This window comes from Pongo abelii, chromosome 2 (genome assembly GCF_028885655.2).
Source record: "Pongo abelii isolate AG06213 chromosome 2, NHGRI_mPonAbe1-v2.0_pri, whole genome shotgun sequence".
Classification (NCBI taxonomy): domain Eukaryota; kingdom Metazoa; phylum Chordata; class Mammalia; order Primates; family Hominidae; genus Pongo; species Pongo abelii.
In genome coordinates, this window is record NC_085928.1 from 70,133,960 (window position 1) to 70,161,835 (window position 27,876).

The following is a 27,876-nucleotide window of genomic DNA, read 5'->3' on the forward strand; positions in this document are numbered from 1 at the left end:
GCAGAGGAGGATGATCTTCCAAGGACTGAGGTTGAAGGGGTGTCAAACTCCAATGGAAAAGGTTTAGGAAAAGACCTCTTACAAATCCAAAGATGTTTCACAGTGGGCGAGGCTGGTGTGGCGACAGTAGTGGCCCACGTGGCTGGGTTGGGAGCCAGCTCTGCCCATGAGGTGCCGTGTGGCTTTGCAGTGTGGCCTCACAATCCCAGCTTTGTTTCTTCCCCAGGGAGATGAGGCTGGTGATGCTCAAGACCTCAGAGGCCCTGCCCAGCCTGAGTATCTGTATATAATAACCCCCTTGAGGAGGTAACTGTCTTGTGGTTATGACCTTTCTTCTGCATGCCCCCTACAATACTTAGGAGTCTGCCTCCTACAGCTGGGCGATGTAGCTCAGTTGTCAGGCACTCTGACTAGAGAGTCAGACTGATGAAGGTTTGAATCTATCATCCTGCTCAGAAAAATGGGCATGATACCAGTGCCCCTCTTAAAGGGGTGCAGTGAGGACATGAGTAACTAGAAGCACCCACAAGAGCTTGGTCAGTAGAAGGCTCTTGTGGAAGAGGAGCGCCCAGAACCTGGTGGATTGGGTGCAGAGCAGCTGCTATGATGAACGGTATAGATGTTTCCCTTTGTTGTATTCAAACTGGGTAACAATGGGCCTGCTGTTCTGGGAGGGGCCTGAGGGTGGTCCATCAGAGCACATCGGTCCAAGCACACTAGAAGGGCAGACATCTCTTTGGCAGGACGTCTGGAACATGGACAGGGATCTGAATGAAGATGACAGTAAGTAGAGCCTCAAAGATGGCACAGAAGACTGTGTGGAGGTATTTCAGCCTGCATTTGAAGAGGACCTAATCTGACCTCTAATATGTTGGAAGTTGTGTATTCATAGTCTTTTCTAATAAGCTCTGTAGCTAGCACTGTGTGAACTCTTCCATCTGCCCTAAATGCGGTCCTGGGTCTGCATCTGGATTGCCGAGAGCACCCCTTCCTTCCTTCCTCTCATGTGTAAAGCCTACCTGTAGCTTGCAATCTCTTCTTCCGTTATGAGCCTTTGGACAGTGGAGAAGGAAGGTGAAAGACGAAGTTGAGAACTTTTCTCTCTATCACAGTGACACCATGCAAACCTTATATTCTTTTTCCTTTTTCTTCTTTTCCCTAGTTGACAGTATCTCCTACTCCCAGCCAAATGTAAGTGAGATTTTCAGGATTCTTATTTCAATCACAATTGGACTCAGTTCTTAGATGATGTTAACTCTACAGAAAGGTTGGGAAAAGGCTTCACTCATGATCTTTCTCTAGCAAACAGCCAGTTCGTTCATTATCGCTTATGAAACATAGCCCAGGTGACCCCATCCTGTCACTACCAGGACAGAAATACAATGGATTCTCAGGGCTATTTAAAAACATGAAGGAAATGGTATTTCAGGAAGAAACGTGCTATGTTTTAAAAAGGGAAACTTTTGAATCTGAATTTGAAACAGGCAGTGCCAAGGGGTGGTGGTTGGGGGTGGCGGGGAGTGGGGAGGGGAAGAGCATGAGACTGAGAAGTGGGAGGCCAGGGTTCAAGTCCTGGCTCTGCTCTGAATTGGCTGTGTGATCTTGGGCAAATCACTTAACCTCTCTGAGCTGCAATATTCTCATCTATAAAATGAGATTGGTTTAGGAGGTCTCAATCTGAGGACCATGAGGGTGTGGGCAAAATGTTTTTTGAACGTGCTTTGTGGGGGATATAGAGAGCGGTCTATAGCTTTCATTTGAATCCAGAGAGACCCATGACACTAACACACCTTCGTAGTCACCAGACTTGATGACACTGGAGCTTCTTTGCAGGCATAACACTCTTTCTTGTCTTTAATGTTGATATCTTAAAGCTTTAAGTTTTAGACCTGAAGTAGAATATGAAATTAACCTATACTAAACTTAGAGAGCTCAATTTAAATTTTGTTGGAATCTTTTTTCATATTGAAGTGAAAGACTGCCTGGAGATATTTTAGCATGTATTGGAGAAGGGCTTAATCTGACCTCTAATATATTGGAAATTGTATATCCATACCCTTGTTCTAATAAGCTTCAAATAACATTCTAATGCAATCTTTTTTCTTCAAAACACTGTTTATTAGCAGTCTTTCTATTTAGGATTAGAGTTTCTCATAGTAGCAATGGACTAGGTCAGATCTGGACTCAAACCTATGCTCTGCCTCCTAGTTTCTGGGTGACTTTGCTCAAGTCACTTAACCTTTCTGAACTTCATTTCCCATAATTTTTTTTAAAGGGATGGTGTCATCTTGCAGGATTGATCAAAGATTCATTGGCTACAAAGTGCCTAATACATCACCAGCCCAGAGTAGACATGGAGTCAATATTGACTCTATGAAATGATCAGGTCCCCAGAACTTTAAAAGTAAACTGCTATTAATGGGAAATATTATCTCCTGTGAAGTTCCTGTTTTGACCTCATGCCTTTTGGTGAGCAAGGTGAGAGAAAGGTGAAGTCTTTGGGCCCATTACAAGTCTAGGAACACTGAGTCTTTCATAGGGTTGTCCTGAGTGCTGGTCTCAGATGTGATGGAACTCAGGTGAGCACTTGGGGTTCAGTGCAAGGTATAGGGGCACCCAGGGAAACTTTTAGAAAAAGTTAATGAAATCAGAAACTAGGTAGATTTTTTTTCCCCCAAGTGTCAGAAAGGGAGCCTGCTACAGGCCTTACACAATTTAAATGTGCCTGTTTAGGGGAGAGGTGATTGCCCATTTTATCCAATAGAGTTAACGTTCCAGGCACTAAAGTGTTGTGCCATCACTTTTCAGGTCTATAATATGAGTGACTTCAGGGGGAGGAAACCTTTCTCCAGTGATACGTTTTGGGACAAAAGTGCATGGATAGGAACATTCTGGGATGTGGCACCCATGTGCAAATCTCCTCAAGGAGGCCTTTGACCATCACCTTCAGGTGCTGGCTGTCTATGACAGCATCCCTGACTAGGGCAGCATCTCCCACTTTGGCTGGAACACTTCCAGTGATGGGCTAGTTCTATTTCTATAGCTGAGACTGTCCAAAATTCTTTCTTACATTGAATCGCTCTCTCTCTCCCTGGAGCTTCTACCCTTTGGTCTTGATTCCAGGCCGCAAGTCTACTCAGAATGTCTGTTCCCTGTTTAAAATAAGAGCCCTGTAAGTCTTTTCTTTTCTAGCCTTTTCTTTTCTTTTCTAGCCTAACCAGATCCTGTTTCTTCAACAATCCCAGAGGTAATCACTCTTTTCTTAAAGTGTAGTGTCCTAGCACAGAGCAGAAGAGAAAAAAATCCCCTCCCTTATTCTATATACCATGTCTTTTGTGATAGAACTTACTTCTTTGATTGCAGACTGAAATCTCTTCCAGAAATGGTGAGCAAAAGCCTCTTCAAGTAAGATGGACTATAAATACAGCCTCTGGTGATTTTAGGAGGCAGCTTTTCTGGTCTAGGACTATAAGACACGGGTTGTACCTTTTTACTCCTGGGCATGGGTCCCTGTGGACGGGGGTAGGGTTGAGATCACGAGTGAGAGCCCTGGTCTGAGGCCACGTCGCCGTCACCACCCCTGACCCAGCGCTGAGCAGCTAGGACTCTCCCTTGGTACCCAGGCCAGCTCTGCTCCCAGAAGGCTTGTTCATAGAATGCCCCTACCCTCTACGACTAGGGATGGAAAATTGATACTAGCTTTCAGGCTCTCAGTGTATCTCGGTGAGAAAGGGTGCTGGACTTCTTGGCAAGGGCCAAGCTGCCATTAGCTGTGGTGACTGATGGGGGATCTCAGTGTTTTTCACACATCCCGTGGATGGAGGCACAGCCACCGGAATGCAGCTTTCCCAGCTAGGTCAGCCCTGGCCTCTAGTGGCCCATCTGGTCTTTCCCACAGGCTGCACACTTTGGGAGGGGGATAGCGGTTCTGGTAGCCCCTAATAGGAAGATACAGCATCTACTTTGGGGAGTGAGTAAGAAATAAAAGCTTTAGTGAAATTGTTACAGCTTAGACAGGATCCCCAGGGCTCTCCTGAATCAGTTTCCAGAGTCCCCTCTCATCCGTTGTCTCATTTGCTCCTCTCAGTGACCCTACTCCCTGAGCCCTGTTTTTAGGGAAAGGAAGTCAAGGCCCTAAAAAATTGAGTGATTTTTTTTCTCCCCAAAGACTGCGTAGTGGGTTAGGTATTTTGTGCTGTGGTTGTTGCTGGGAAAATGATGATGAATAAAACATTGATCTACCTTTGGGGTACTCCAAGTCTGGTGGGGGACACAGACCCCACATGGACTTTTTACAAAGGATTCTTAAGAAGCCATTTGGCAAAACAACAGTGGAGAAGTGGAATGGAGTGCTAAGGGGCACAGGACAGGGAGCCGCACTCAGGCAGGCTTTGGAGACGGGGAAGTCTAAGGTAAGTCAGGCTGGAGGGGGTGCCCAGGGGTACCACGGGCAGGACCAGCCCCAGCCAGGGCTGGGGAAATGGCACACAGTGTGTGAGGGTGAGTACAAATGTCTGTATCATGAAGCCACAGGGCACCTCTGGGAAGCCCAGTCCCTGTGTGGCCCTGTCTTGGCATGACAACACTTTCTAAGATGCATTAATTTCATATTTCAAATAATTGAAAAATATTGACAAATAACAATCTCAAATAATTGAAAACAAAAATTGCAATATTTGCTGCATTCTTGCTTGACAACCCAGGGTGGCCTGCATAACTTAAAGCAAATCTTCTCCCAACTCTTCACTCATTTCTCTTGATGTTGGTCTCACGGCATGGTGAACATTTGCTCCCCCAAATATTTTTTCAGTGGCCCCCAAACCAACTATTCATGCTTCTCTCTCCAGCAGGCTTGCCTTTCTCCTTCCTTCTTTCTTTCTGTTCTCCTTGTCTCTTTCCTTCCTTTTTTCTCTCTGTTCTTTTTCCCTACTGTTGCCCCCTTCCACAGTTAGCTGCCTTACCTTCTCTCACCCTGGTCTGCACATGTAAGAGGCTTTTCCTTGGCATGTGGGCAGATGAGAATCCTTTCTTCCTCTCTTGTGGGTAAGGGCATCTAATGTAGGGACCTTGCCTGCCAAATTCAGGAGCTTGGATTTAGCTGTGGGTAATAGTGAGTCACTGCAGGAGTTAGGTGAGGGGGTGATATGATCAAGTTTTCTGGTCTTGCTAGAAAGTACTTGAACTAGTGTGACCAATTATTTGTTTGTTCTTTGTGGCAAAACAGAAGTTCTTTCTTTTCTTTCTGTTATGATCACCTCTCTTTCTCAAGTTGTTTTTATTTGTGATAAAATATACCTGACATAAAATTTGCCATCTTAGCCATTTGTAAGTGCACAGTTCAGTAGTATTGTTCATTCACATTGTTGTGCAGCCATGACCATCCTTCTCTGGAACTCCTTTCTCCTTGTAAATCTGAAATTCTGTCTCTATTAAATAATTCCTTATTCCCTTCTCCTCACAGCCTCTGTTAACCATCACTCTACTTTATGTGTCTGAGTTTGACCACCTGAATCTTTTTGGCACCATCTCAAGTATAATTCAAATCACGAGGCATTTGTTCATATCGACAATACGCCCATCGTGGTAGGTTTGTTGTTCCCCTAACACTTACGTGTGCCTGTTGTATTCCCACTCTTTGTTTAAGTGTTGAATGCCATTCCTTTCTTATACAAGAGAGAGGGGCCCCTGTCCAAAAGGGGCCTTCACACCTGTCAAAGGAGACAATGTATGAAACAAACTCAAGTAAGATGGTGATGGGAAGCCCTTTGAGCACGCTTCAGTGCTTTTAAAATGATTAATGTGGAATTAGGGGCAAAGGACATTGATTTCCTTTCTCATCTGAAGTCAAGGGAATGACATTTTAAAAAAAGATAGTTAAAGAGGTTACCCATTAATAATGCCTTTCTCCACAAGGAAAATTCCTTTCTATACAAAAGAAAAATATCTTGTGGCTGGTGAGCTGAAACACTACCTTGGCGACTCTCTTTGCCAAGTCTTCTCAACATTCACTTGATGCTATTTGCATGGAGCCATAGGGTGTTCAGCTAAGTAAAAAGGTCATTGGGCTTGGAGACAGGATCTGAGCTCTAAGTGCTATTTCTATCTCTGCCATGCGTGTGTGAGCAAGTTGCCCCAAACCACATCTTTGAGTCTCATTTCATTCTTCTCTGAAATAGGGAAAACTGGTTATCGTGAAGCACAAAGGAGATCATGCCTACCATGACCCTTTGGGAGCCCCGGGACACAATGTGTGTGTTAGGGTGGGGTGGTCCAGCTGGACGACTGCCTGAAACTCAGCTGCAACACCATGGGAACAGCAATGTGGTTGGGGCTCCTTCTGAGTGCCCCGTGCTGGGTGTCACACAATGCCCCGTGACGTCCACATTCCCTGCTGAGCCCGTCAAGATCTGTACAGGAAATGACACATCCTCCTTAGTTCAGTCTGGAGTCCTTTATTTTTGTACATAACAGAATGGCGAGATTAATTTAGCTCTGATGAACTGTAGCTGCTCTGAGAGGTCAGGGTGGCTCCTGGTTGAGGAATGGAGTCTGAGTTTCCCACCTCTCATTCTTCCCCTTTTCCTGCCCCTTTTGTTTGGTTTCCAGCAGGACATTGCAGCTGAATGGTATTTCCCTGTCTTCTCATCAAGAGGAGTATTGATGCCCCGGCAGACCCAAGACTTCTGGGGGGGGGGGGGGGCATCCCAGGGGACAGGGCTGTGACAGTCTTTCTATGCTTGATATTTTCAATGTTGTCTCCCGGCTTAAATGAGCACAAAGAAAGGGGAAGACCCACCCTTCTTAGGTTCGAGGCAGTGACTGGGTTTTGTTATAGGCCAGGCACAGGAGTAAGGACTATGCATACATTGTCTCATTGCTTGGGTATTAATATCAACTGCTCTGTTTTGCATAGGAGGGAGTTGAGTTCTACAGGGATGTGTGGCTTACGTGGTGTCATATCATGCAGAGAGCCTGGCCCCAAGGTGACAGGTCAGAACCCATGTTTCTAACCATGTTGCCTTTGGGTTTCTGACTCCAGTCAAAATGTAGCAGGACCATTGGCTCACAAAGATGTGTTTTCTTGCTTACAAAGGCACTATACGTCTATGAAACTTTTTTCTATTTACCTTCCTTGTAGGTTTTCTGCCAGGAGGAAAAAACCTTAGAGAGGCAGATAGTATTTCTTATTGTCAGAGGACAAGGACATTCCCAATTTGGGAGGTGGTAGAGAGGGGGTGTTCATTTGTCTTAAAGGCATCCCCTCCTTCCTCCACTGCTTGGGCCATGTATTTCAGGGCTACAGTTCAGCCCTGACCTTGATCTTTAATTCTGATAATGGAGCTGACAGAAACTACAGTGGACATGCATGGGCCTTTGCCTCAGAAAGGCTCAGGTTTCAGCCTCTACCTTTCTGATCCCCTCAAGCCCATTCCCAGGAGAATGTCTAAGTAGACACACAGGTGAGTGTCTAAGTCAGGGATGGGCCAAACATGACTCAGAGGGCCAAATCAGACCCACCACCTATTTTCACAAATAAAGTTTTCTTGGAATGAAGCCACACTCACTTATTCAATTGTGTATTGACAATTGTGTATGACATATGGCTGCTTCACACTACAACAGCCAACTTGAATAACTGAGACAGAGATTGTATGGCCTGCAAAGTCTAAAATATTTACCACATGGCTCTTTACAGAAAATTGTTTCTAACCCTTGGGTCCCTGGTGGCTAACATAGCTTCAAATGCTACTAAACTAATTAGAAGCAAAGCAATATTGAGAACCAAGGTATTAATAGTAATTCCAGATGAATTATCACACTGGAGATTTCAATGCACATTGGCAGGCATCAGTTTGAAGCTTTGGGATGATGTCACCTTGCATCCCAGCCACATCTATCTCAGATCTCTCCCCTGTTTCCTGGCAGAACCATTTGCTTACAAAGGTGGGTTTTCCTGCTTAGAAAAGTACTCTCTACATCACAAACCTTCTTCTACCCACTTTCCTTGTAGGTTTTCTGCAAGGAGAAAAAACCTTAGAGATGCAGATAATAGTTCTTATTCTCAGAGGTCAGGGACATTCCTAATTTGGAAGGTGGCAAAGGGGAGTGTTCATTTGTCTTAATGACACTTCACTCCCTATATCATTCTCAGCCATGTGTTTCAAGATTTCCTCCTTCCTCACCGGCTGACAGCTCCACTTCCAGGTCAGCCTAGGTTGGTCTCATTTAGAACAAAACCTGCTATTGTCTGGTTTTTGTTTTTATTAAACTTGAAGGGACAGGGCATATTATTTTTACTTTTGTGAAGGGAGAGAGCTATTACAGGCTTTAAATAGGTTCCTCCCACCAAAAAAAAAAAAAAAAAAAAAAAAAAAAAAGGCTCTAGGAGACGGGGCAGTTCAGGTGGAAGTCTGATCTGAGTTTGCTTCAGTGACTGAGACAGACAGTGTCCCCTTCCATGACCATTTCACAGGCACCATTTGAAGTCAACTCCTGTGACTGACTTGGCCACTAGACAAACAGAGCCAAGGGATTCTTGTCTCCCAGTGTGAGGGGTTGTAGGAACAGTTTTAAAGGGGTGGCCCAGTGGGCTGGAACTAGACCTCTTGTTCCAGAGGCCTCTGGGACCTCTGTCCTGCTCTAACTCCACAGCTGTGTGATCTAGGTTTACTGGAGTAATCTCTCTGAGCCTCATGTGCCTCATGTCAAGTGGGGTCAGAAGTGCTGCCTTCCACACCCGCAGGTGGGAGTGTGGGATGAGGCAACACGTGTGGGAAGGTGTTTCATTAACCATCCAGTGCTTCAGGGGCCAGTTCTTATATTATGCTTTCCTCCTTGGCATCTCAGGGCCACCTGTATATATGTCACACCTGACAGGATAGGATGAGGTTTTGAAAACAGATATGTAGTGAATGATTTTTTTCATAGTTTTGCCTCATGAAAAGTACAGATACTACTCCACCTACAGTGGGGTTATGTCCCAATACACCCATCATAAGTTGAAAATATCAGAAGTCAAGAAGATATTTAATACACCAGGCAGTGGTGGAGTGGGAGCTGTGGTTCACTGCCGTTGCCTGGCATCACGAGAGTGTATCATATTGTCCATTGCTAGCCTAGAAAAAGACCCAAATTCAAAATATGATGTTTGGTTTATAATGAATGCATACGGCTTTGCACCATCATAAAGTAGAAAAATCAATGAGTCCAAATATCCTAAGTTGGGGACTGTCTATACTTGGAAAGAACATGAACTTTGGAGTCAGACGAGTCTAGGTTTGAATCCAGCCCCACCCACCACTTGCTGGTTGTATGATCCTGGGCAAGTCACAACCTTTCTGAGCCTCAGTTTCCTCATTGGTAGAATGAGGGAAGGCGTTAGTGTACCAGTTTGGGTCACCCAGGAAGCAGACACCAAGGTGGCATTAGATGTGCAAGGGGTTTCTTGAAGACACCTGTGAAGAGAAAAGAGGAGAGAATGTCTTCAGACTGCAATGCAGGTCTGACATTTGTGAAGGGAGAGAGGGAAGGAAGGAGACTAAGTAGGAGGAGTCTCAGACTCCATATGGCTCCAAGAAAGTCTTGGTCAGGTCTGCTGGGAATCCCAGAGCAAATATTGTCCACTGGAGGAAGCTGCATAACAAATGACCCCACATCTCGGTGCCTTAGAACAACAGTTATTATATCTCATGATTTTGTGGGTCAGGAATTAGGGTAGGGCTCAGGCAGGAGATTCTTCTGCTCCACGTGGTGTTGATTAGGGTCATCCAGTGGCATTCAGCAGGTGGCTGATATGGCTTGGAGGGTCCAGGATGGCTTTGCTGGTTTGGCGGGGATAGCTGGAAGGCTGGACTCAACTGGACCTCCTTCCATGTAGTCTTAGGGTCTCCTCATGGTCCCTCCAGCATAATAGCCTGACTTAGAGCTCAGGGTTCCAAGACAAATGCTCCATGAGGCAGAAGAAGCTGCAGTCTTTTAATGCTTCCACTGTATTCTCTTGGTTGAGGCAGTCACATATCTTCCCAGGTTCCATGGAAGGGAAGCATCAAAGAATATGTGGCCATCTGTAATTCCACAGTGAATTACAGACTCATGAATGCAATAATGCATATTCACAGAGTAGGTACCCAGCAAATAGGAGCTGGCATTCTTGATGTTTCCCATCACTATTATTACTGCTGCTACTACCGCCTGCCCTGCAGATGTATTCTGTGTCCTAAGGATGCCAGAGTGAGGCTGGCTTAAATGTGAAGCTTTTTATAATGTACCTGCCCTCATTTCTCAACTTCCTGTGAAGCCCTCATCAGCCCTCCCCTCCCTGCCCAAGGCTTAGGAATGCTTGTCTTTCTGCAGGTGTGGTGGACCTCAGTTTTGAGGCCGAGAGTCCTCTGGCGCCCCCCACAGAGCTCCTGGAGAGACTGCCCAGCTATGACTGGCTTCTTCAAGGGGGCAGTAAGTCCAAGGGGGCTTGGTTCTTTGGGCTTCTACCTAGGGCTCATGCTGGCTGGGGGGATGTCTCGGGAAAAAGGTGGTGCTGAGATAGCTCCCCTTTCCCTGGGGGGGCCCTGGGAAGCCCCTCATCATGGGTAGGTGGAAAGAGGAAGCAATGGGGCATAGGCCTTCTGTCTATGAACAGTCCACGACCGCGACAGGTCCCACTAAGACCTAGATGGTGCTGGTCTTAGAGTCCCCATTCTTTTTGCATTAGATGCATTAAATGCATCACTTTTTCTTCATCTGTTCTTTTTCACATTCAATCAGTCTTTCCTTCTTCCACCACACAAATATTTGTTCCTTTGGCCTGGGCTGTCCAGCCCCTGACTCTTCCCTTCTCCAGGAGGACGGATATTCTTCCCGCCTTTGGAGGCCCCAGGGAGGCCCCAGGAGCAAAGGTCCTGGCTCTCGTTCCTGGAACACAGGTGAGTTTCAGGTTGTACTCTGTGACTGTGTGCATTTCCTATGTCACTATTGCCCCACAGGAACCCTCCTTGAGGATCTCAGTCCTGGCAGTGCATCAGGATCCCTGGAGAGGGCCGTCTGCACCCCAGACCTACTGCACCAGATCCTCCAGGGATGGGGCTTAGGGATTTACATTTTACCAAGCTCTTCATGTGGTTTGGCAACAAAGCCAGCATTGAAAACCATAGTCTAGATCAGGGTTGCAAACTTCTGTCTGTGGGCCAAATCCAGTCCACTACACATTTCTGGAGTAAAGTTTTATTGGAACACAGTTACGCTCAACTGGCTGTGTATTGTCTCTGGCAGCTTTTACTCCAGAGTTGAGTAATTGAGACAGAGACTATGTGGGCCATGAAACCTCAAATATCACTATGTGGCCTTTTGCAGAAGTTGCTGACCCTGGTCTAGATCCACGGAAAGGCCCATATCCACCTTGTTTTGAGAGGACTCAGGGCCGAGCTCAGGGTTTCCAGCCAGCTTTGCGCAGAGAGAAGGTGGAGCTGCCCCCCATTTCAATCCAGCCTCTCACCTGGGCAGCATGAGAGGCTTCTCCGGGGACTTCTGGCCCTGCTGGTGCCAGAAGCAACCCCCTTCTCCTCCATGGACACCCACTTTCCATGCTTAGGAAGAACCCTGCTTCCTCTGTGGAGTCATCTCTGGACCCTCCAGCCCACAGTGTCTCTTGTGCTGCCATCCATGAATCTGAAGACAGATGGGCCCCTCTGTGTGCCAGGGCTGATGGATGCTGGAGACACAAGTGTGCAGGATTGTGGATTAATGGCTCTCAGGGCTGCCATGGAGAAATGCATGAAGATGCAAGGGGAGGAAGGAGGATTCTTTCCTCTTGGAGGTGTTGGGGCCAGAAAGACTTCAGTAAGGGGGTGGCATGGCCTCAGGGAAGGGACTTCCAGGAGGAGGGGGAGGCATGCAGAAAGAGGGCCGAGGTTAGGGTCCCTGTCTCTCGTCCCACCCACGGTCCTCAGGGTGAGTCTCCATGGGTGCTGCCATCAGCCCTGGGCCAGTGCCTGGCTGGGGTCTTCCCATCATGTTGCTAACAGCTCCTCTGGCCAAGGTCAAGGTACCCAAGGGCAGGAGCCTTTTTTAGCCTGTCTCTGCCTCCTTTTAACTGTGTGACATCCTCTCTGGACCTCTGTTTTTCTTATCTATAAAATGGTACAATTCCTCTCTAAGGTTTTGTTTCTTCAGTTGCAGGATTCTATCAGCTCTTCTCCTAAGCTCCACATTTCAACTAAAGTGTTTTTGGCTGTTCTCTAGGAAAACCTGCCCCATTCTTACCCTGGGCACCTGTTCACGTGGTCGTCTTTGCGGGAGATACCCTCCTCAGTTGGCCTTCTGAGGGCTTTACCACTACTGCAGCCTCAGTTTCTCACCTGCACATTGAGGAGGCTGGCTGGCCTGCATGAGTCCAGAGGCCCTTCCTAGAAGCCCCTGCCTCTCTGTTCGGTCCCCTGCAGAGTCCCTGTGATGACGGAGGAGGTGGCCCGGGAAGCCCTCCTCAGCTTTGTGAACTCTAAATGCTGCTACAGCAGCACAGTGGCTGGAGACCTCGTCATCCGGGAGCTGAAGCAGCAGACCCTCTGCCGAGTAAGAGGCCAGGGCCAGTGTGGGTCTTGGCCAAGGGGTTGGGGGTACTGGGGGCTTTGGGACAGTGGAGGGCTGTTTGTGTGATGTAGCCAGGGGAAAGGAGTCCTGGGAGCAGTGTGTTTGAGTGTGAGCGGTGGTGATGTTGAATCCCATCTGCAACTTGACTTGTCTGTGGCTGTGAGTAATAATAAAAAGAACAAGTGTCAGGCCAGTTGCGGTGGCTCATGCCTGTAATCCCAGCACTTTGGAAAGCAGAGGTGGGTGGATCACCTAAGGTCAGGATCACCTGAGGTCAGTCAGGTTAGACCAGCCTGACTAACATGGTGAAACCCCATCTCTACTAAAAATACAAAAATTAGCCGGGCGTGGTGGTGGGTGCCTGTATTTCCAGCTACTCGGGAGGCTGAGGTAGGACAATTGCTTGAAACTGGGAGGCGGAGGTTGTGGTGAGCTGAGACGGTGCCATTGCACTCCAGCCTGGGAAACAAGAACGAAACTCCAACTCAAAAAAAAAAAAAAAAAGGTGTCATCAAACACCACTGACAAGCTCGAACATGCCAGGCATCATAGAGTGCATGCTACACACACGCCTCGTCAAATCCTCATGGCTGCCCTATACGGTAGCATCGCTGTCACTGGTTTACAGATGAGAAATCGGAAATTTAAAGAGGCAAAGTGATTTGCCCAAGAAGATGCAACTAGAAGTAACAGAGGTGAGATTCAAACTCAGATTTGGTAGCCTCAAAGCCTATGGCCTCACTCCATGCTTCCACAAGGCATGGGCTGAGAAAGGTTCATCTACCTGCCACTAGACTTCAGCTCCCTCTGCTTCCCCCAGATCATAACTGTGACAAGAAATTATTTATTCATTGCTGCAGGGAAGTCCTACCTCTGACAGGCACTTCTGTCTCCTGTATTGACAGAGCAGAGGGGCAGCTTTTACATTCACATTTTCTAGTGTTGCTGATCCAGCCATTCTCTGAGGAGCACATAATCACACAGAAATCAGACAAGTCTTGCAGGCAGTGGTTAGAGCAGGAATCTGAAAGAAGAGGCCACTGTGTGGCTGTGTGACCTTGGGCAAGTCAGCTGACCTCTCTGAGCCTCCATTTCCTCACATGTAAAAGGAGAGGGCAAGTGATGTCCAAGACCTCTTGCCATTCTGTCACTCTATGGATGAAGATCGAGAAGGAAGATCTTGATATCAGGGAGATAAATTCCTCCATAAGGGAAATCTCAAAGCCATAGATGCCAGGGACCTCCATCTATCAAAGACAGCTACTGTTTTGAAGCTTTTCTCATAGAATCTTTGTATAAATTCATGAATTTATACATAATTCATGAATTGAATTAGCTCCAGGTTAAGCCTGTCAGGAGAGATTTCCTGGGGCTGGCTGACTTCCCTGTAGACATGGGGGCACATGGAACAGAAATTGCTGTTAGCCAGTTCCAGCAGCCGAGGGTGTTGTGCGTGGACCTCTCAGTTTCCCCACTGAGCCCTGGGAGGGTAAGAGCTTCATCTTTTTGCATAATGCTCTGTCTTCATAAGGGGCACGAGTGTGAACATGCTGTTTTTTTTTTTTTCCTTTTAGTACCGTCTGGAGACCTTTAGTGAATCCAGGATAAGCGAGTGGACATTTCAACCCTTTACTAGTAAGTGAATTGTCTGAAATTAGTTTAACTGGGGGCAAATAAGTCAGGGTGCTGGTGGAAAATATCAGGACTTGGCTCAGGCACTCATCTTAAATAAGATGGTCTTCTGCTTGGAGCCTTGGCTTCCTCAACCCCTGCAAAATGAGAGGGCGGACTTTCATCTCAGAGACTTTCCAGTGCTTATCTTAGTAAATGCTTCCTGCCCAGGAAGCAGGAGGTCCTGAAAAAGCCAAGCGTTTGCTTTTGCTACAGTCTGGTGCTGCCACATGGGGCCAGGTTGTAAAGCAGCACGTGTGTCTAAGCATTCACCTACCCCCTCATGCCACCCCTAATTTTTCCTAAGCCTCTAGGCCCCTGTGCTCCCCATTTGCCTTGCCATCCCACCTTCTGCTGAGCCCCCACTGGAAGCCTGAGTTTCTCTATTTGGGAAGACATATGTTCTACCTGTTTTCTCTACCAGACCACTCTGGTCCATTCTTCAAGACTCAGCTCATATGACACTTCTTTTAAGAAGCTTTTCAGGATTTCTCCTCCTGCTGCTCCCCTCCCAGCAGGATGGGCCAGTCTTCTGAGTTTTCAGAGCCCTTTGTGCAACTCTTGTCCAAAGCATGTATCACATCCTATCACATCTTATTGTGGTGGTGTGCTATCTGTCTCCTTGAACAGAGCAAGAGGAAGAAGAAGATGGGATGGTGAAGGGGATGGTGATGATAATGACGACAGTTCTTGTTTGTCAGCCCCTCAGTATGTGCCAGCCCTGGTGCTAAGAATTTTATACACATTCTTCCATTTAATTTTCACTACCATCTTGTATGGTAGGTGCCATGATTATCCCCATTTTAGAGATGAGACAATGGAAGCTCAGAGAGGGTAAGAAACTTCTCTAAAGTCAAACAGCTAGGACATAAAAGAGCCAGGAGTCAAACCCAGATCTGTCTCTCTCTAAATCTTGGTTGCTTAGTCACTGCCTCCAAGGGGGGCCTTGTACTATCCATCCCCGTAGCCCCAGGATCTAGACTCATGTCTGGCACCAACTGAAGGCTCCGTGGTGTTTGCTGGATAAATGAAAGTTTATCCCTGCTGCCCTTTGTCATTCTTACAATGACCCCTTTCTGTGTCAGACCACTCTGTGGATGGGCCGCAAAGAGGCGCCTCCCCCAGGCTATGGGACATCAAGGTTCAGGTTCCTCCGATGTTTCAGGAAGATACCAGGAAGTTCCAGGTCCCTCACTCGTCATTGGTCAAGGTAACACGATTAACACGATTACTGGAATACTTGCCCTTCTCCCTGAGAGGCTTTCCGGGCACTGCATGTTTCCTCAAACTCATCCTCTGAAGGGAAACCCAAAATTCAGGCCGGTGCTTCATTTGTTGGTTATAAATCAACATAATTTAATAAAACTTAGTATATGGAATGTAGTCCCAAATAAAAATCCGAGCAAATCTGGGAGTGTTCAGCTAGCAAACAGATCATCTGATTTACAAATCATCACCACCTTTAGTGAGCAGTGACATTCCTGGATCGGTTGAGTGTAGTTTTCATCTTTTTTAAAAATTTATTTTAGCTTAAACAGCTGGAGGGCTGAATGAAATTGATATAAAATAAAAACTTAAAACCCTGCTGGGATTTTCCATGAGAGTCAGTAAGGAAACGGAATCTGACTTCCATCCTGCTTTATGGACATATAATCATGGCTTGAAGGGAGAGGAGCCCAGTGGATTACAAAAACATGGCTGAGATAGCTCATATTGTGTTCTTTTCCGATTACTGCCTGCTTGACACTTTTGGACTGGATTTAAGGGTGCAATTTTGCTCTATGAGTTTTTATAGAGTTCTAAGATAAAGAGGACTTTGAGAGGTCAAGAAAGTGTTCTACTCCTTTCTCTAGGCGGGGCAAGGCTATTTTAAATTAGTGATTAAATACTAGTAGCTAGCTCATTGCCTTTCATAAAAATCCTGTCCATTTTTTAATGGCTTCTGTTCCCAAAGACCACATTAGCTACCTTATGGGCAAATGCCATCAGCCTTTGTGGTTCAGCCTAGTAGGAAACTGTAGAGCGTGAGCTAGGATATGGGGCTCCCAGAACATGTCTCCCCTTGATGGCATCCAGATTGGGCTAGGGCTCAGAGGAAATGGTGACATGATCTGCTGATGCAGTCAAGAGCTTTCTGGAATTTTAGTCAAATAGGAAGGGCCATTTCTTTCCTTTGCCATCTTCCTATCCTGGTGCTGAGCCGCTGTACCTTCGACTTAGATGGTGATGTTATGGGTGTGGGAAAAGTGGCCCTTGGGAAACTAGATCCCAAGAAAGCGTTGCACTTTCAGGAATGCCACAAATGCCACGGGCGTGGGCGGTACAAGTGCAGCGGCTGCCATGGGGCGGGCACGGTGAGTCATCTGTGAACCATTGGTGAGTCAGTGAGGGTGTGGTGGCAGGTGGATCCTGGGGACAGTGGGCTGGGCTGATGGCCTGGGGCTCCCTGCAGTAACTGTGTCATCTCAGGCAAGTCATCCTCCCTTTCTGGGCCTCCATTTTCCCGTCTATAAAATGAAAAAGTGGGGTTGTGTGGTCTCTACACTTTCACTTTGACAGTTCGATTTTAATTTTTCTCTTATTTTCTCATCCATCTACCAACATACACCGAATACCTGCTTGGCTCTGGCCTCTAGGTCCTGTAAGAGGGCCAAGGCCTGGGGTTCTTCTTATCAGGGAGTCCCTGCCAGCCAGGGAAACCAACAAGTGACTCCATTTGTCGTACAGGGCGGTGGGTGCTGAACAGGTGAAGTTTGGAAGGCTTGGAGAGACAAAGTAGACAGGACACTTGACTTAGTTACCTTTGGCTGCTGTAAGCCATGACCACCAATGGGTGGCTTAAAACAACAGACATGGCTGGGTGCGGTGGCTCACGCCTGTAATCCCAGCACTTTGGGAGGCCAAGGTGGGCAGATCACGAGGTCAAGAGATCGAGACCATCTGGGCCAACATGGTGAAACCCCGTCTCTACTAAAAAAAAATACAAAAAATTAGCTGGGCGTGGTGGCGGGCGCCTGTAGTCCCAGCTACTCGGGAGGCTGAGGCAAGAGAATGGCGTGAACCCAGGAGGCGGAGCTTGTAGTGAACCAAGAACGTGCCACTGCACTCCAACCTGGGTGACAGAGCAAGACTCCATCTCAAAAAAACAAAAAACAAACAAAAACAGCAACAACAACAAAAACAGACACTTATTATCTCAAAGTTCTGGAGGCCAGAAGTCCAAAATCAAGGTGTGGGCTGGGCTGGTTCTTCTGGAGGCACTGAGAGGGAAGCCATCCCCTTCCTCTCCCCCGGCTTCTGGCAGCTGCGGGCCGTCCTTGGTGTTCCTTGGCTTGTGACTGTGTCACTTCAGTCCCCACTTCCCTTGTCACCCAGCCTTCTCCCTGCATATCTTTTTGTCTTCACATGTGCTTATAATAATTACACGTCATTGGATTTAGGCCCTACCTGGTCATATGACCTCATGTTAACTAAATGCATTTGCAAAGACTATCACTAAATGAGGTCCCACTCTGGGATTCCAGTAAACTTGAACTTGGAAGGGCCACTATTCAACCCAGCACAGGCCCCTCAGTGGCATTAGTCATGGCATTAGTTGTCTTTTCAGAAACCTTCAGGCCTATTAACCATCCCGGGGGTAAAACCAAACTCCTTGTGTTCTTTGGTGTCCGATTTGAGCCTCATCCTTTGACCTCATGCTCTGACCCTGGCTACCGTGAACTGTCTTCTCCACCAGCCCTTTCACCCCTCGCCTGCTGGGTTTGCATCCCCTGCTCACTCCTGCACTGCTTGTGGGTCCCAGCGGTGGTCTTCCCTGGAATGTTTCTGGAGCCCGCCATGAGCCAACTGTGGGATCACAGCTTAGGCCTTTTCTGGGGGCCATTTCTCAAAAGAAGCCCCCCTGTCTCCAGTGCCAGGCCCCTGACCAGCGCCTGTGTCCCAGCTTCCTCTCCACACTTGGTTGGGGTCAGGTCTCAGGGGTTGTGGGGATCAGAGAAGAAGCAGGAGAGGCTGATGTCTCAGAAGAAACAGGGATCTTAGGGAGTGGAGGCTTTGAAAGCTACAACTGGAAGGATCCAAAGGTACCCCATGTCCACCCCGCACCATTTTACAGATGAAGGCGCTGAGGCCCAGGGGGAGGAAGGTCACCAGGCTGGGATTTGAACCAGGTCTTGGGATGCCGTTGGCCCTGCTTCCTGGGAGGCCAGCGGGGGCTGAGGCAGTGGTGTGTCAGCAGGTGCGGTGCCCGTCCTGCTGCGGAGCCAAGCGCAAAGCCAAGCAGTCCCGGAGGTGTCAGCTGTGCGCGGGGTCCGGCAGGCGGAGGTAGGGGCGTCTCCCAGCACCGCGATGAAGTGCTCTTGCTTTCTGGCTTTCTGGCTTGTCATTGCCTGCCCATCTGGAAGGCAAACAGGAACCCGTCTGTCTCGTCACTGCTGTGTCCCCAGAGCTCTGCAAGTAGTAGGTGCTCTGTGGTTATTTGAAGAGTAGGTGAGCTTTTCTCAAGGCCTGGCATTTCTGGACAAGGCTGGAACTCGTCGTGCAATATGTGTGGAAAGGGTGTGAAGAAAGAGGCACTGCAGGGAGGAAACACAGGGACGGGGTTACCAGGAAAGGAGACCTCTCCCGCCCACGGGTTGGGAAGTGAATATCAAAAACCACCTAAAGGCCAGATTTTTAACTCTCTGAGGATCAGGTCCTGGGCAAGCCCCTATTTATAACTCATTTTGGGGTCTGAATGGAGGAGAACTCAAGGAAAGTTAGTTGACTGACTAAACAATAAACAAAATTTCATCACTGCTCACAGCTTTGCAAACACTGGGCCATTGCATTTTGTAAATCCTATCCTTTAATGTATTTATAAATTTTTAAGGGAAACAGGAAACAGTGAGAAGTAAAAATACTCAAGGTTGGGTTGATTAATGATACTTTTGCCTCATCAAAGCCCAGGCCATCTTTCTGACAAGCCAGTTGGAGAAGCTTTGGTGCACCTTCCATCGTGGTTGGTAGAGACAGTCTTTGACTGGGAAAAAGACACTTATTTTTCTTTCATTTGCAAGTGAAAGGAATCCAGTTCAAATTGGCTTTGGCAAAAAAAGTCGATTTACAGGCCTAGGTAAGAATGAAGTCCAGGGGTATATTTCAGGGATGGCTTCAGGCCCAGCTGGATCCAGGTGCTTAAACAACGCCACCAGGAATCTGTATCCACCTCTCACTCTGCTTTCCTTTGTGTGGGCTTCATTCTCAGGCAGCGGGTTCCTTGTAGTGGCAGAGGAGATCACCAGTAGCTCCAAGCTTACTAATCCCAGGAGAAAAGATGTCCCTTCCCCGATAGTCCCAACAAACATCCTGGGACAGATCTCATTGCATTCACCTGGGTCATGTGCTCATTTTTGTATCAGCCACTGAGACCTGGAACACGGAATAAGATGATTGGCCAATCCCAGGTCCCAAGCTGGTCACAAAAGGGGTGGGGCAGGCCCTAGAGCCATGTGGGCTGGGTGGGGGAAGGATGATCCCCATAGAGATATTGGGGCACTGCCAGCAGAAGGAGGACTAGGTGGTGGGCAGGTACAAACAATGCAGGCCCACCATAGTCTACCTCCAGGAGGAAGGGGGTGCAGGTGGGAGCCTCTGGAAGCCACCAGGACCTGCAACTGATCTGGGGGTATGGACTCTGTGCCCTTCTCAGATGCAGCACCTGCTCAGGAAGAGGGAACAAGACCTGCGCCACCTGCAAGGGGGAGAAGAAGCTGTTGCACTTCATCCAGCTGGTCATCATGTGGTATGTGGCAGTGTCTCAATGCTGTGGCATGTGGGGGTGGCTGAGGGACTTAGCCCTGGACTGGTTTCTGCAGAGAAACTGTGGTTGGTTGGGGCTTTCACAGTGCAAGAACCTGCCAGGACTTAGAAGGGGAAGAATTCCCTTGGAAGACGCAGTGTGAGGTTGTGGGATGCCAACTGCCTTTAGAACAGACAGACCTCAGTTCAAATTCTGCCATCACCACTTTCCAGTGCAGCAGCCGCTCGACAACTGAGCCCTTCCCGTAGGAATAGAGCCATAGCATCCTGCTATGTCCCTAAGTCAGTCAGGGCTTCCATGCATTAAAGGTTTCTCCTGTGTCAGGCACCTTGCTAAGCGCTTTGTAGGCAAAGATGAAATGAGACAATGGAGCTGAACTGTCACTATCCTTACTAGCTTCATTTTACAGATGAGCAGACTGAGGCTCAGAGAGGCTACAGAACTGTGGCAAGGTCCCTCCAGTAGCAATTCAAGCCCTCAACCCCAGGTCTGTCTGATTGCAAAGGCCGTGCTTTTAACCTGCCACACTGTGTGCTTTCATCCCTCATCCTCCTTCCCTCCAGGAAGAACAGCTTGTTTGAGTTTGTGTCTGAGCACCGGCTCAATTGCCCCAGGGAGCTCCTTGCTAAAGCCAAAGGAGAAAACCTCTTTAAGGATGAAAACTCGGTGGTAAGTGGGCATTGTAGATGGGAACAAAGGAAGCTGGGTTCCTCCTCCACTCTCGTGGGCCTGGGGCTGCTGGCTGTGTGTGCAGGCTGCATTCCTTGGAAGGACAGGTGGGATAGGAGCAGAGCTCCCCAGACATGGATGAGGCTGTGGGGAGCCTGGGGGCTGTCAGTTTCCTTTTGACTTTTACATACTCAGCCCTCTGTCCTTTCCCACCCACCATGCCAGTCTTCCTTCCTAATACTCTTTTTCTCTTTCCCTCCCTCCTTTCTTCCTTCCTTCCTCATCCCCTCCTTCCCTTTCTTCCTCATCCCCTCCTTCCTTCCACAAATCTTGAGACCCTCTTCCTATATCAGGCACTATTCTTGGCCCTGGGTAGACCACGGCAAATAAAACAAGGACCCTGCCCTCATAGAGCTTACAGTCTGGTGAGGGGACTATGATGGACACTTTTATAGCAATGTCAGATGGTGAAGGGGCACTGAGAAACACTCAAGCAGGGTAAGGGGCAGGGAGGGGTGGCAGTGTCATTCCAGCTGGAGGTGAGAAAGCCTCTTTGTGGAAGTGACCTTGGGCACAGACCTGGATGCAGGGCAGTTGGGGAGTGGACCTTGTGGCGTGGGAGCAAGGGGACAGTGGGGCAGAGGCCTTGAGGACTGGCAGAGGGCAGTGAGCAGGGCAGAGCTAGAAGCTCAGAAGTGAGAGGTGCCTTCAGCCAGAGGAGAGGGTCCTGTGGGCCAGGGGTTGGCATACCCAGCCCACTGCCTGCCTTTGTCAATAAAGCTTTATTGGAACACAGCCCCACCCATTTTCTGACAGGTTGTCTATGGCCGCTTTCCTGATGGTGGGACAGAGCTGGATAATGACAGACTACATAGTCTGAAAGCCTGAAATATTTACTATTTGGTTGTTAGCAGAAAAGGTTTTCTCACTCTGCTGTTGGCCTTGGCAGAGAGATTGGCTTCAATGGGACTTCTGAGTGGGGTCCTCATACTATAGGGAGAGGTGTCAGCCTCATTTCTTTGCTCCAGTAATTTGGCTTTTTAAAAGCTCACCTCAGGCATCCCCCCACCAGAAGCCCTGCACCCCGCTCTTCCATTTGAGTTAGGGGTCTCCCCCTGGGCTCAGCTGAGACTGAGGACCATCCCTAGGCGTCACAGGCTGCTGGCGGCTCTGTGAGCTGACCCTGCCTGGTGCTGAGCTCTGACCACTGTCTCACCCTCAGCGTCCATAGCAGCACTGGGCCCAGGTGGACACTTAGGAGGAGGGTGGAGGGAGGAGCCACAGTTCCACAATAAGGGGCAGAACAGGGAGTCCCAGGGGAGGGCTATGCTTGCCCTTAATATGTGGAAGGCTTTCAAGCCTGGCAGAAGGGGATTTGGGGGCTTTGGGGACCGAGGAGATGCCCCAGTGCCCGGACTTTCTGTAGGTTGAGTGCAAGCACCTGGGCTTATTTGTGGTTCATTTTGTATCCGCAGCTCACAGACAGTGCCTGACCCTTAGTGGGCGGTTTGACTGTGTAAATGAGAAATGGATCTGAGTTCCTTTCCTGCTACACGTGTACAGACCCCAGGAGTCCACACTGATGGGGACCACACTTGCCATGTGCCATGGTCACTGCCTTGTCCTGCACCTAGCGTGGTGCCCGGCACACAGGAGGCATACAGCTGGGGGATCCAGTGGGCTGCAGGTGATAGCGTTCTCTCTCCGACTGCAGGCCCCCTGTTTTCCTGTTTTTGAAAGTCCTGAGACCTCAACGTGGGTCCTTCGCTCAGCCCCCTTCTCTATCTGGCTCTGGCTCTGGCTCTAGTCAGCCCCAGTGACTTCCAAGTCTCCAGGTGCGGCAGCCAGGTGGTCTGTGTCTTGCTCTCGCTCTTTCCCCCAGGTGTACCCCATTGTGGACTTCCCCCTGCGAGACATCTCTCTGGCCTCTCAGAGGGGCATTGCAGAGCACAGCGCTGCCTTGGCCTCCCGTGCCCGCGTCCTGCAGCAGGTGAGCCAGGGCTGAGGGGCCATCTGTCTCTGAAGTCTCTTCCTGGGCTGCTGAGCCCTCTTTCCTGAGAATGTCAGAGTGGAAGGATGAGGATGTGGCAGTGAGGGAGGTCCCAGGGGGAGGAGCGTGGAAAGGGCTAGGGCCTGACCTAAGGCCCCAGGGCATGGAGCAGGGCAAGCAAGATGCAGAGGCAGGAAGGACCGTGGGTCACAGAAGTTTGCATTTATTCCCAGAAGCAATTGCAGGGTTTCAAGCACGAATGTGGTGTCATGGGATTTTTGATTCTGACTCCCTGGTGTTCAGATAGGGGAAGAAAAAGGTGGAGATTCAACGTCACAGGCCGGGCTGGAGCCCAGTGTCTTGCCCCTGAGGCCCCTGGCCCTTCCCAGGCCCCAGCCCTGTCTTCTCCCAGCCTCTGGGGTTTTGGCCGCTGTATCTTGATGGCCACAAGGTGGCGGTGGTGGCTGCTACATCCTCAGGAGCAGCCCTCAGCAGCCCCTTCTGCTGCTGCTGCAGCCAGTCAGGGGACCCTAAGGTGGGAGTTTGGCCTGGTAATGTGCTTTGCTGGAGCTGCATGAAGTGGGACTCAGCAGCTGGGACAGGAACCTTGCAGACTGGGCTGAGATCCTGCATTTCCTGCATCCCAACATGATCCTGGGCCAGCCACTTCCCTCCTTCAAAGCCAGTCTCTCACCTGTGAAAAAAGACACTAAAGCACCTCAGAGGGTTTTGCAGCAAAACCCTCTTAATGTGTTTGGCACCTGGTGCTCAAAATGTCCCTTTCTGTCCTCTGCAATGAGCATTTCCCGTTCTCTTTCTCTCTCTCTGCACATCTCCCTGATTTGTAGGAGAGAGAAGATGCATTTTATCTACATGAATACGGACCATCTTGGAGCTGGAAGGGGACTGAGAAATCATGCAGTTCAGACACTGCAAACTTACATGCCTACCAGGGCCAGGCAGTAAGGAGGGTGACAGGGCATCATTCAAAGGGGCCTGTCAACACTCAGCTTTCTGTAGACACAAGACCCAGTGTTTCCAGACTGTCTGAAGTCTAGATTTTTAGATGAAAACTTGTAATTTTTCAATATTTTGGCAGCTGGGGAAACTGAGGCCCAAGGAGGGGAAGTTACCTGTCCTAAGTCACACAGTATGTTGGTGGCAGGTCCAGGACTAAAACTCAGGTTTCCTGAGGCCCTGCCTCTGCCAATACAGCCATTCCTGGAGCCAGGAAGGGTAAACCAGGGGGCAAATACACATTTTTCTTTAAAAAGGAGTATAATGGGAGTGGAGGTCACTTCTCTGAATCTTTTTTCTAATTCTGCCTTTGGTCCTAGAGCTATAGACAAAGATTCATGCTAATATTTTACTCAAGATGGAGAAGTTAGAGCCAAAATCCAGCCATGAGGACTTAGCTGGCTAAATTCCATCTCCCGGCCATGGCCATGACTCTGAGACCTGGAATCTCCTTATTGCAGGGGCTGAGCTGCACAGACAGATAAACAGCCAATTACGTGATGACCACTTGATGGCAATTGATGTCTTGAGCAATTTGTGGCCTCAAACTTGGAGACTTTTTGAGCCAGAAGCAGATAGAGGCAGGGGGGTTGCGGGGGTTGGGGGGGTGGTATTGCCATGCTCTCCGTTGGGTCTTAATAGAAAAATCTGGAAACAAGAGTGGTCCTGACTTCAGTGTCCAGGCCTTCTGAGCACTGACATTGACTCCCATCTCCTTGTGCCCTTTAGTCCCTATTTGGGGTCCTTTGCACTGAAATTTCAAGAGGCATCTTCCAACTTTTATTTCCAAAATTGTCATTTGGATTCCAGTTTCTGGCATATGAAGAAAACTCAGTCACTGGGGTCTTATTTGGTTGTCTCAACAACTCTGTGAAATAAGAGTTTTTATTCCCATTGCACAGATGAGGAAACTGAGGTCTAGAGAACCGGAGCACAAGATCACACAGAAAGCTGTGTGGAAATTTCGTGCCCTGACTCTGATTCCCCTCTTCCTTCTGCAATGTCATGCTGCCCCCTGGCCTCTCCTCTGACAGAACAGGCGCCTGCCTCTCAAACTACACCCCCACTGCCCAGATCTCCAGGGATGGCCAGGGCAGTTTTTCTGAAATGGAGAGAGAAGTTGAAGCAGCCAGATGGCTTCAGCCTCAGCCCCCCACTCAGCCTGGTTTACCTCTTCCCTAGGGTCTTCAAGCCATCAACTACAGCAAGAGGACTTGGGGCTCTTTTCCCAACAGGAAAAATTCCCTGCAAGTAAAGAGGGCCTGACCCTGGGCCAATCATGCCACCTGTCCCTGGGTTTGGGTCCCCACATCTGAGTCTGGGACATGGGAACATGTTGTGCAGAAGAACTTAGGGGTTTTTGCACAGAGCCTGGCCCACAGTAAGTCCACAAGAAAGCTTGGCTTAGATGATTAGGAGCAACATTCTTATGTCAACTATGTAGTGTAGTTGCCAATAACAAAACAGCACCAGAAGCCAATGGAGATGGGAGCCTAATGTTTGCTCCCAAGGTGGAGCTGCTGTTTTCCGTTCAGGGCCTCATCATTGCAGAAAGTTATTGAGTAACTGCTCAGAGAAGGGGTTGGAGAATGAAGGACTTAGCACCACCCTGTGGGAGGGAATGAGGTCCCCATCCTGAAAACAGCCTGGCACAGCCAACTAAACTTTCAAATGTCTTCAGCGTCAATGTTTTATCTTAAAATTTGATTCAAATGTTGTAAACCACTTCCTAATACCTCTGTGGTTGTTTTAATATACATATGTTTAAACTGACTTTATCCTCCAATTTCCCCCAGCACTCCATCTAAAAATTAATGCTTCTGGAAGTTGTCCTACTTGTCTGATGACTTTCCATACACCCTGGAACTCCCCTGGGGATGCCTGTGCCCACTTGGTGAAACCTAGAATCAAATAGTAGCTAAAGATGAGAAGTCAGTTTTGGCCAGAGCTTAGGGTGTGTGAAGAGGCACAGTAGGAGATACATCTAGAAAGGCAGATTGAAGACAGATTGTAGCAGGGTTTAGAATGCTGTGTTAGTCTGTTCTCATGCTGCTAATAAAGACATGTCTGAGACTGGGTAATTTATACAGGAAAGAGTTTTAGTGGACTCACAGTTCCACATGGCTGGGGAGCCCTCACAATCATGGCGGGAGGCAGAGGAAGGGCAAAGGCACATCTTACATGGCAGCAGGCAAAGCAAGCAGAGAGCATGTGCAGGAGAACTGCCTTTTATAAAACCATCAGATCTCGTGAGACTTATTCACTATCATGAGAGTGGTATGGGAAAAACCCACCCCCACGATTCAGTTACCTCCCACTAGGTCCTCTCATGACACATGAAGATTATTATAATTCAAGGTGAGACTTGGGTGGGGACACAGAGCCAAACCATATTGAATGTCAACTCCAGAGCAGGTCCTTCATACCACACTCAGTAGGGAGCTACTGAAGTTCTTGAGCAGGTGAGTGACTTGAACAGAACACTGACATTTTCCTTGGCTATTTGTTTCCTTAGCGCCAGACCATTGAGCTGATCCCCCTCACAGAAGTTCACTATTGGTACCAAGGAAAGACTTATGTCTACTATATCTATGGCACTGACCACCAGGTGTATGCAGTGGACTATCCTGAGAGGTATTGCTGTGGCTGTACCATCGTGTGACATAGCATAGCTGTCCCCAGAGCCTGCCATTCACGTTTGCCAAGGAGGATGACCGACACTCTCTGAGTGTGTTCACTGTTGGCTGCATTGGACAATCACATACAAACCCTGGCATGTCCTTCCAGAAAAACCAGCTTATCATCTATCAAGTTCCAACTCCTTATGCAGCTCCTCTGGTGGAATCTATCACTCATATGTTTAGCCTACAATAATTCAGCTACACACATTCCTGTAGAACAAATGAGAAAAATAATTTAAATGGCAAGGTCTTTGCCTCTGGTCTCCAAGTTAATGCCCCGATGATGCGTGTGATTTGATTTTGCTTTTTCCCTTTGTCGGTCTTGGTTCTGGTGTGCTTCTTCTAGTGGGAGCCTCTTGACAATCTGAGTGTTACTGAAATGTTCAAGGATACACACAAATATCTGGCCCTAATGCACAATAAATAGTGCACTTAGGCATAAAGTGCAATATGTTACTGCCCATGCTGTGGATCAGGAATTCAGACACAGCCACAGTGTGGATGATTTATCTCTGCTCTGTCATGTCTGGGGCCTCACCTGGAAGATTTGAAGCCTGGGGCTGCTCAAGGGTGGGGCCTGAAATCATCTGAAAGCTGGTTCACTCAGATATTTGGTGGTTGATGGTGGCTGGTGGTTAGGACCCCAGTAGGGAAGCTGTCAGGTGGAGCACATATACGTGGCCTCTCCATGCAGCAAGAGCTTCCTCACAAGATGGCAGCTCTGAGAGTGTGTGCCCCTCTTGCACATCCCAACTGAAGAAATAGAGATCTGTTTCACAGCTGGAGAAAAAACCAGCTGTGTTGGATGGACCTAGAGTCTGCTTGCCAATCTCTAGTGTGGTGTCTATGTAAGGAATTTAGAGAGTGTTTTCGAATAGATACAGTTTTTTACATCACAGGCTGACCTTAGAGCCTGCTCACTGAATAAGATATGAACTTGATGCTCTGTGCACCCATCACAGGCAGGAGCTCCCACCTGGTGGTGTAAGGCTGGGTGGGGGGTGGTGCCGGAGGGGATGCCCTGCAGTCCTAATGCCGAGTCAGCTTTGGAGAGGTGGTGCTGGGCTAGGCAGATCTCTGTGCATCTGGTTGTGGGTAACCAGAGACCCTCCGTCATCTCATGATGCCTGCCCCACACCCAGAATGGGATTGCTACAGCAAGGAGTGGCCTCAGGCAGCAGCCCCTCAGAGGGCCATTGGTGCCCTCTCTTGATCCCCAAATCTCCTCACTGGGATGTGGACTTAACAGGCCTAGTTGGGGGAGGCTGGGGAGACTGAGGCCATCCCCCAGGGCATCACTGATGAATGATATGGAAATGAGCACTCTCATCCTCACCTGCTACTGCCGAACCCTGATTTTCCTGCATCCTGTTTGCATGTGGCTGTTTCCCAAGTTTGCCTGAACCACATGAACCCCACACACGGGCGGGTCCTGGCTAACGGCGTGGTGGCTAGCCTCGTGCAGG

The 27,876-nt window shown here is 48.6% G+C and overlaps 1 protein-coding gene across 1 annotated transcript; it reads left to right on the plus strand.

Annotated features, from left to right (window-relative positions):
• The first annotated feature begins 713 nt into the window (after window positions 1-713).
• SSUH2 (ssu-2 homolog) lies at window positions 714-27,785 on the plus strand. Its single transcript, XM_002813483.4, has 12 exons — window positions 714-783; window positions 10,354-10,452; window positions 10,838-10,919; window positions 12,435-12,564; window positions 14,157-14,217; window positions 15,339-15,463; window positions 16,545-16,607; window positions 18,491-18,576; window positions 19,943-20,035; window positions 20,617-20,722; window positions 22,605-22,712; window positions 26,245-27,785. Exons 1-12 carry the CDS (start codon window positions 756-758, stop codon window positions 26,389-26,391), a joined length of 1,128 nt encoding a protein of 375 aa, XP_002813529.3. The 5' UTR covers window positions 714-755; the 3' UTR covers window positions 26,392-27,785.
• Window positions 27,786-27,876: the final 91 nt, after the last annotated feature.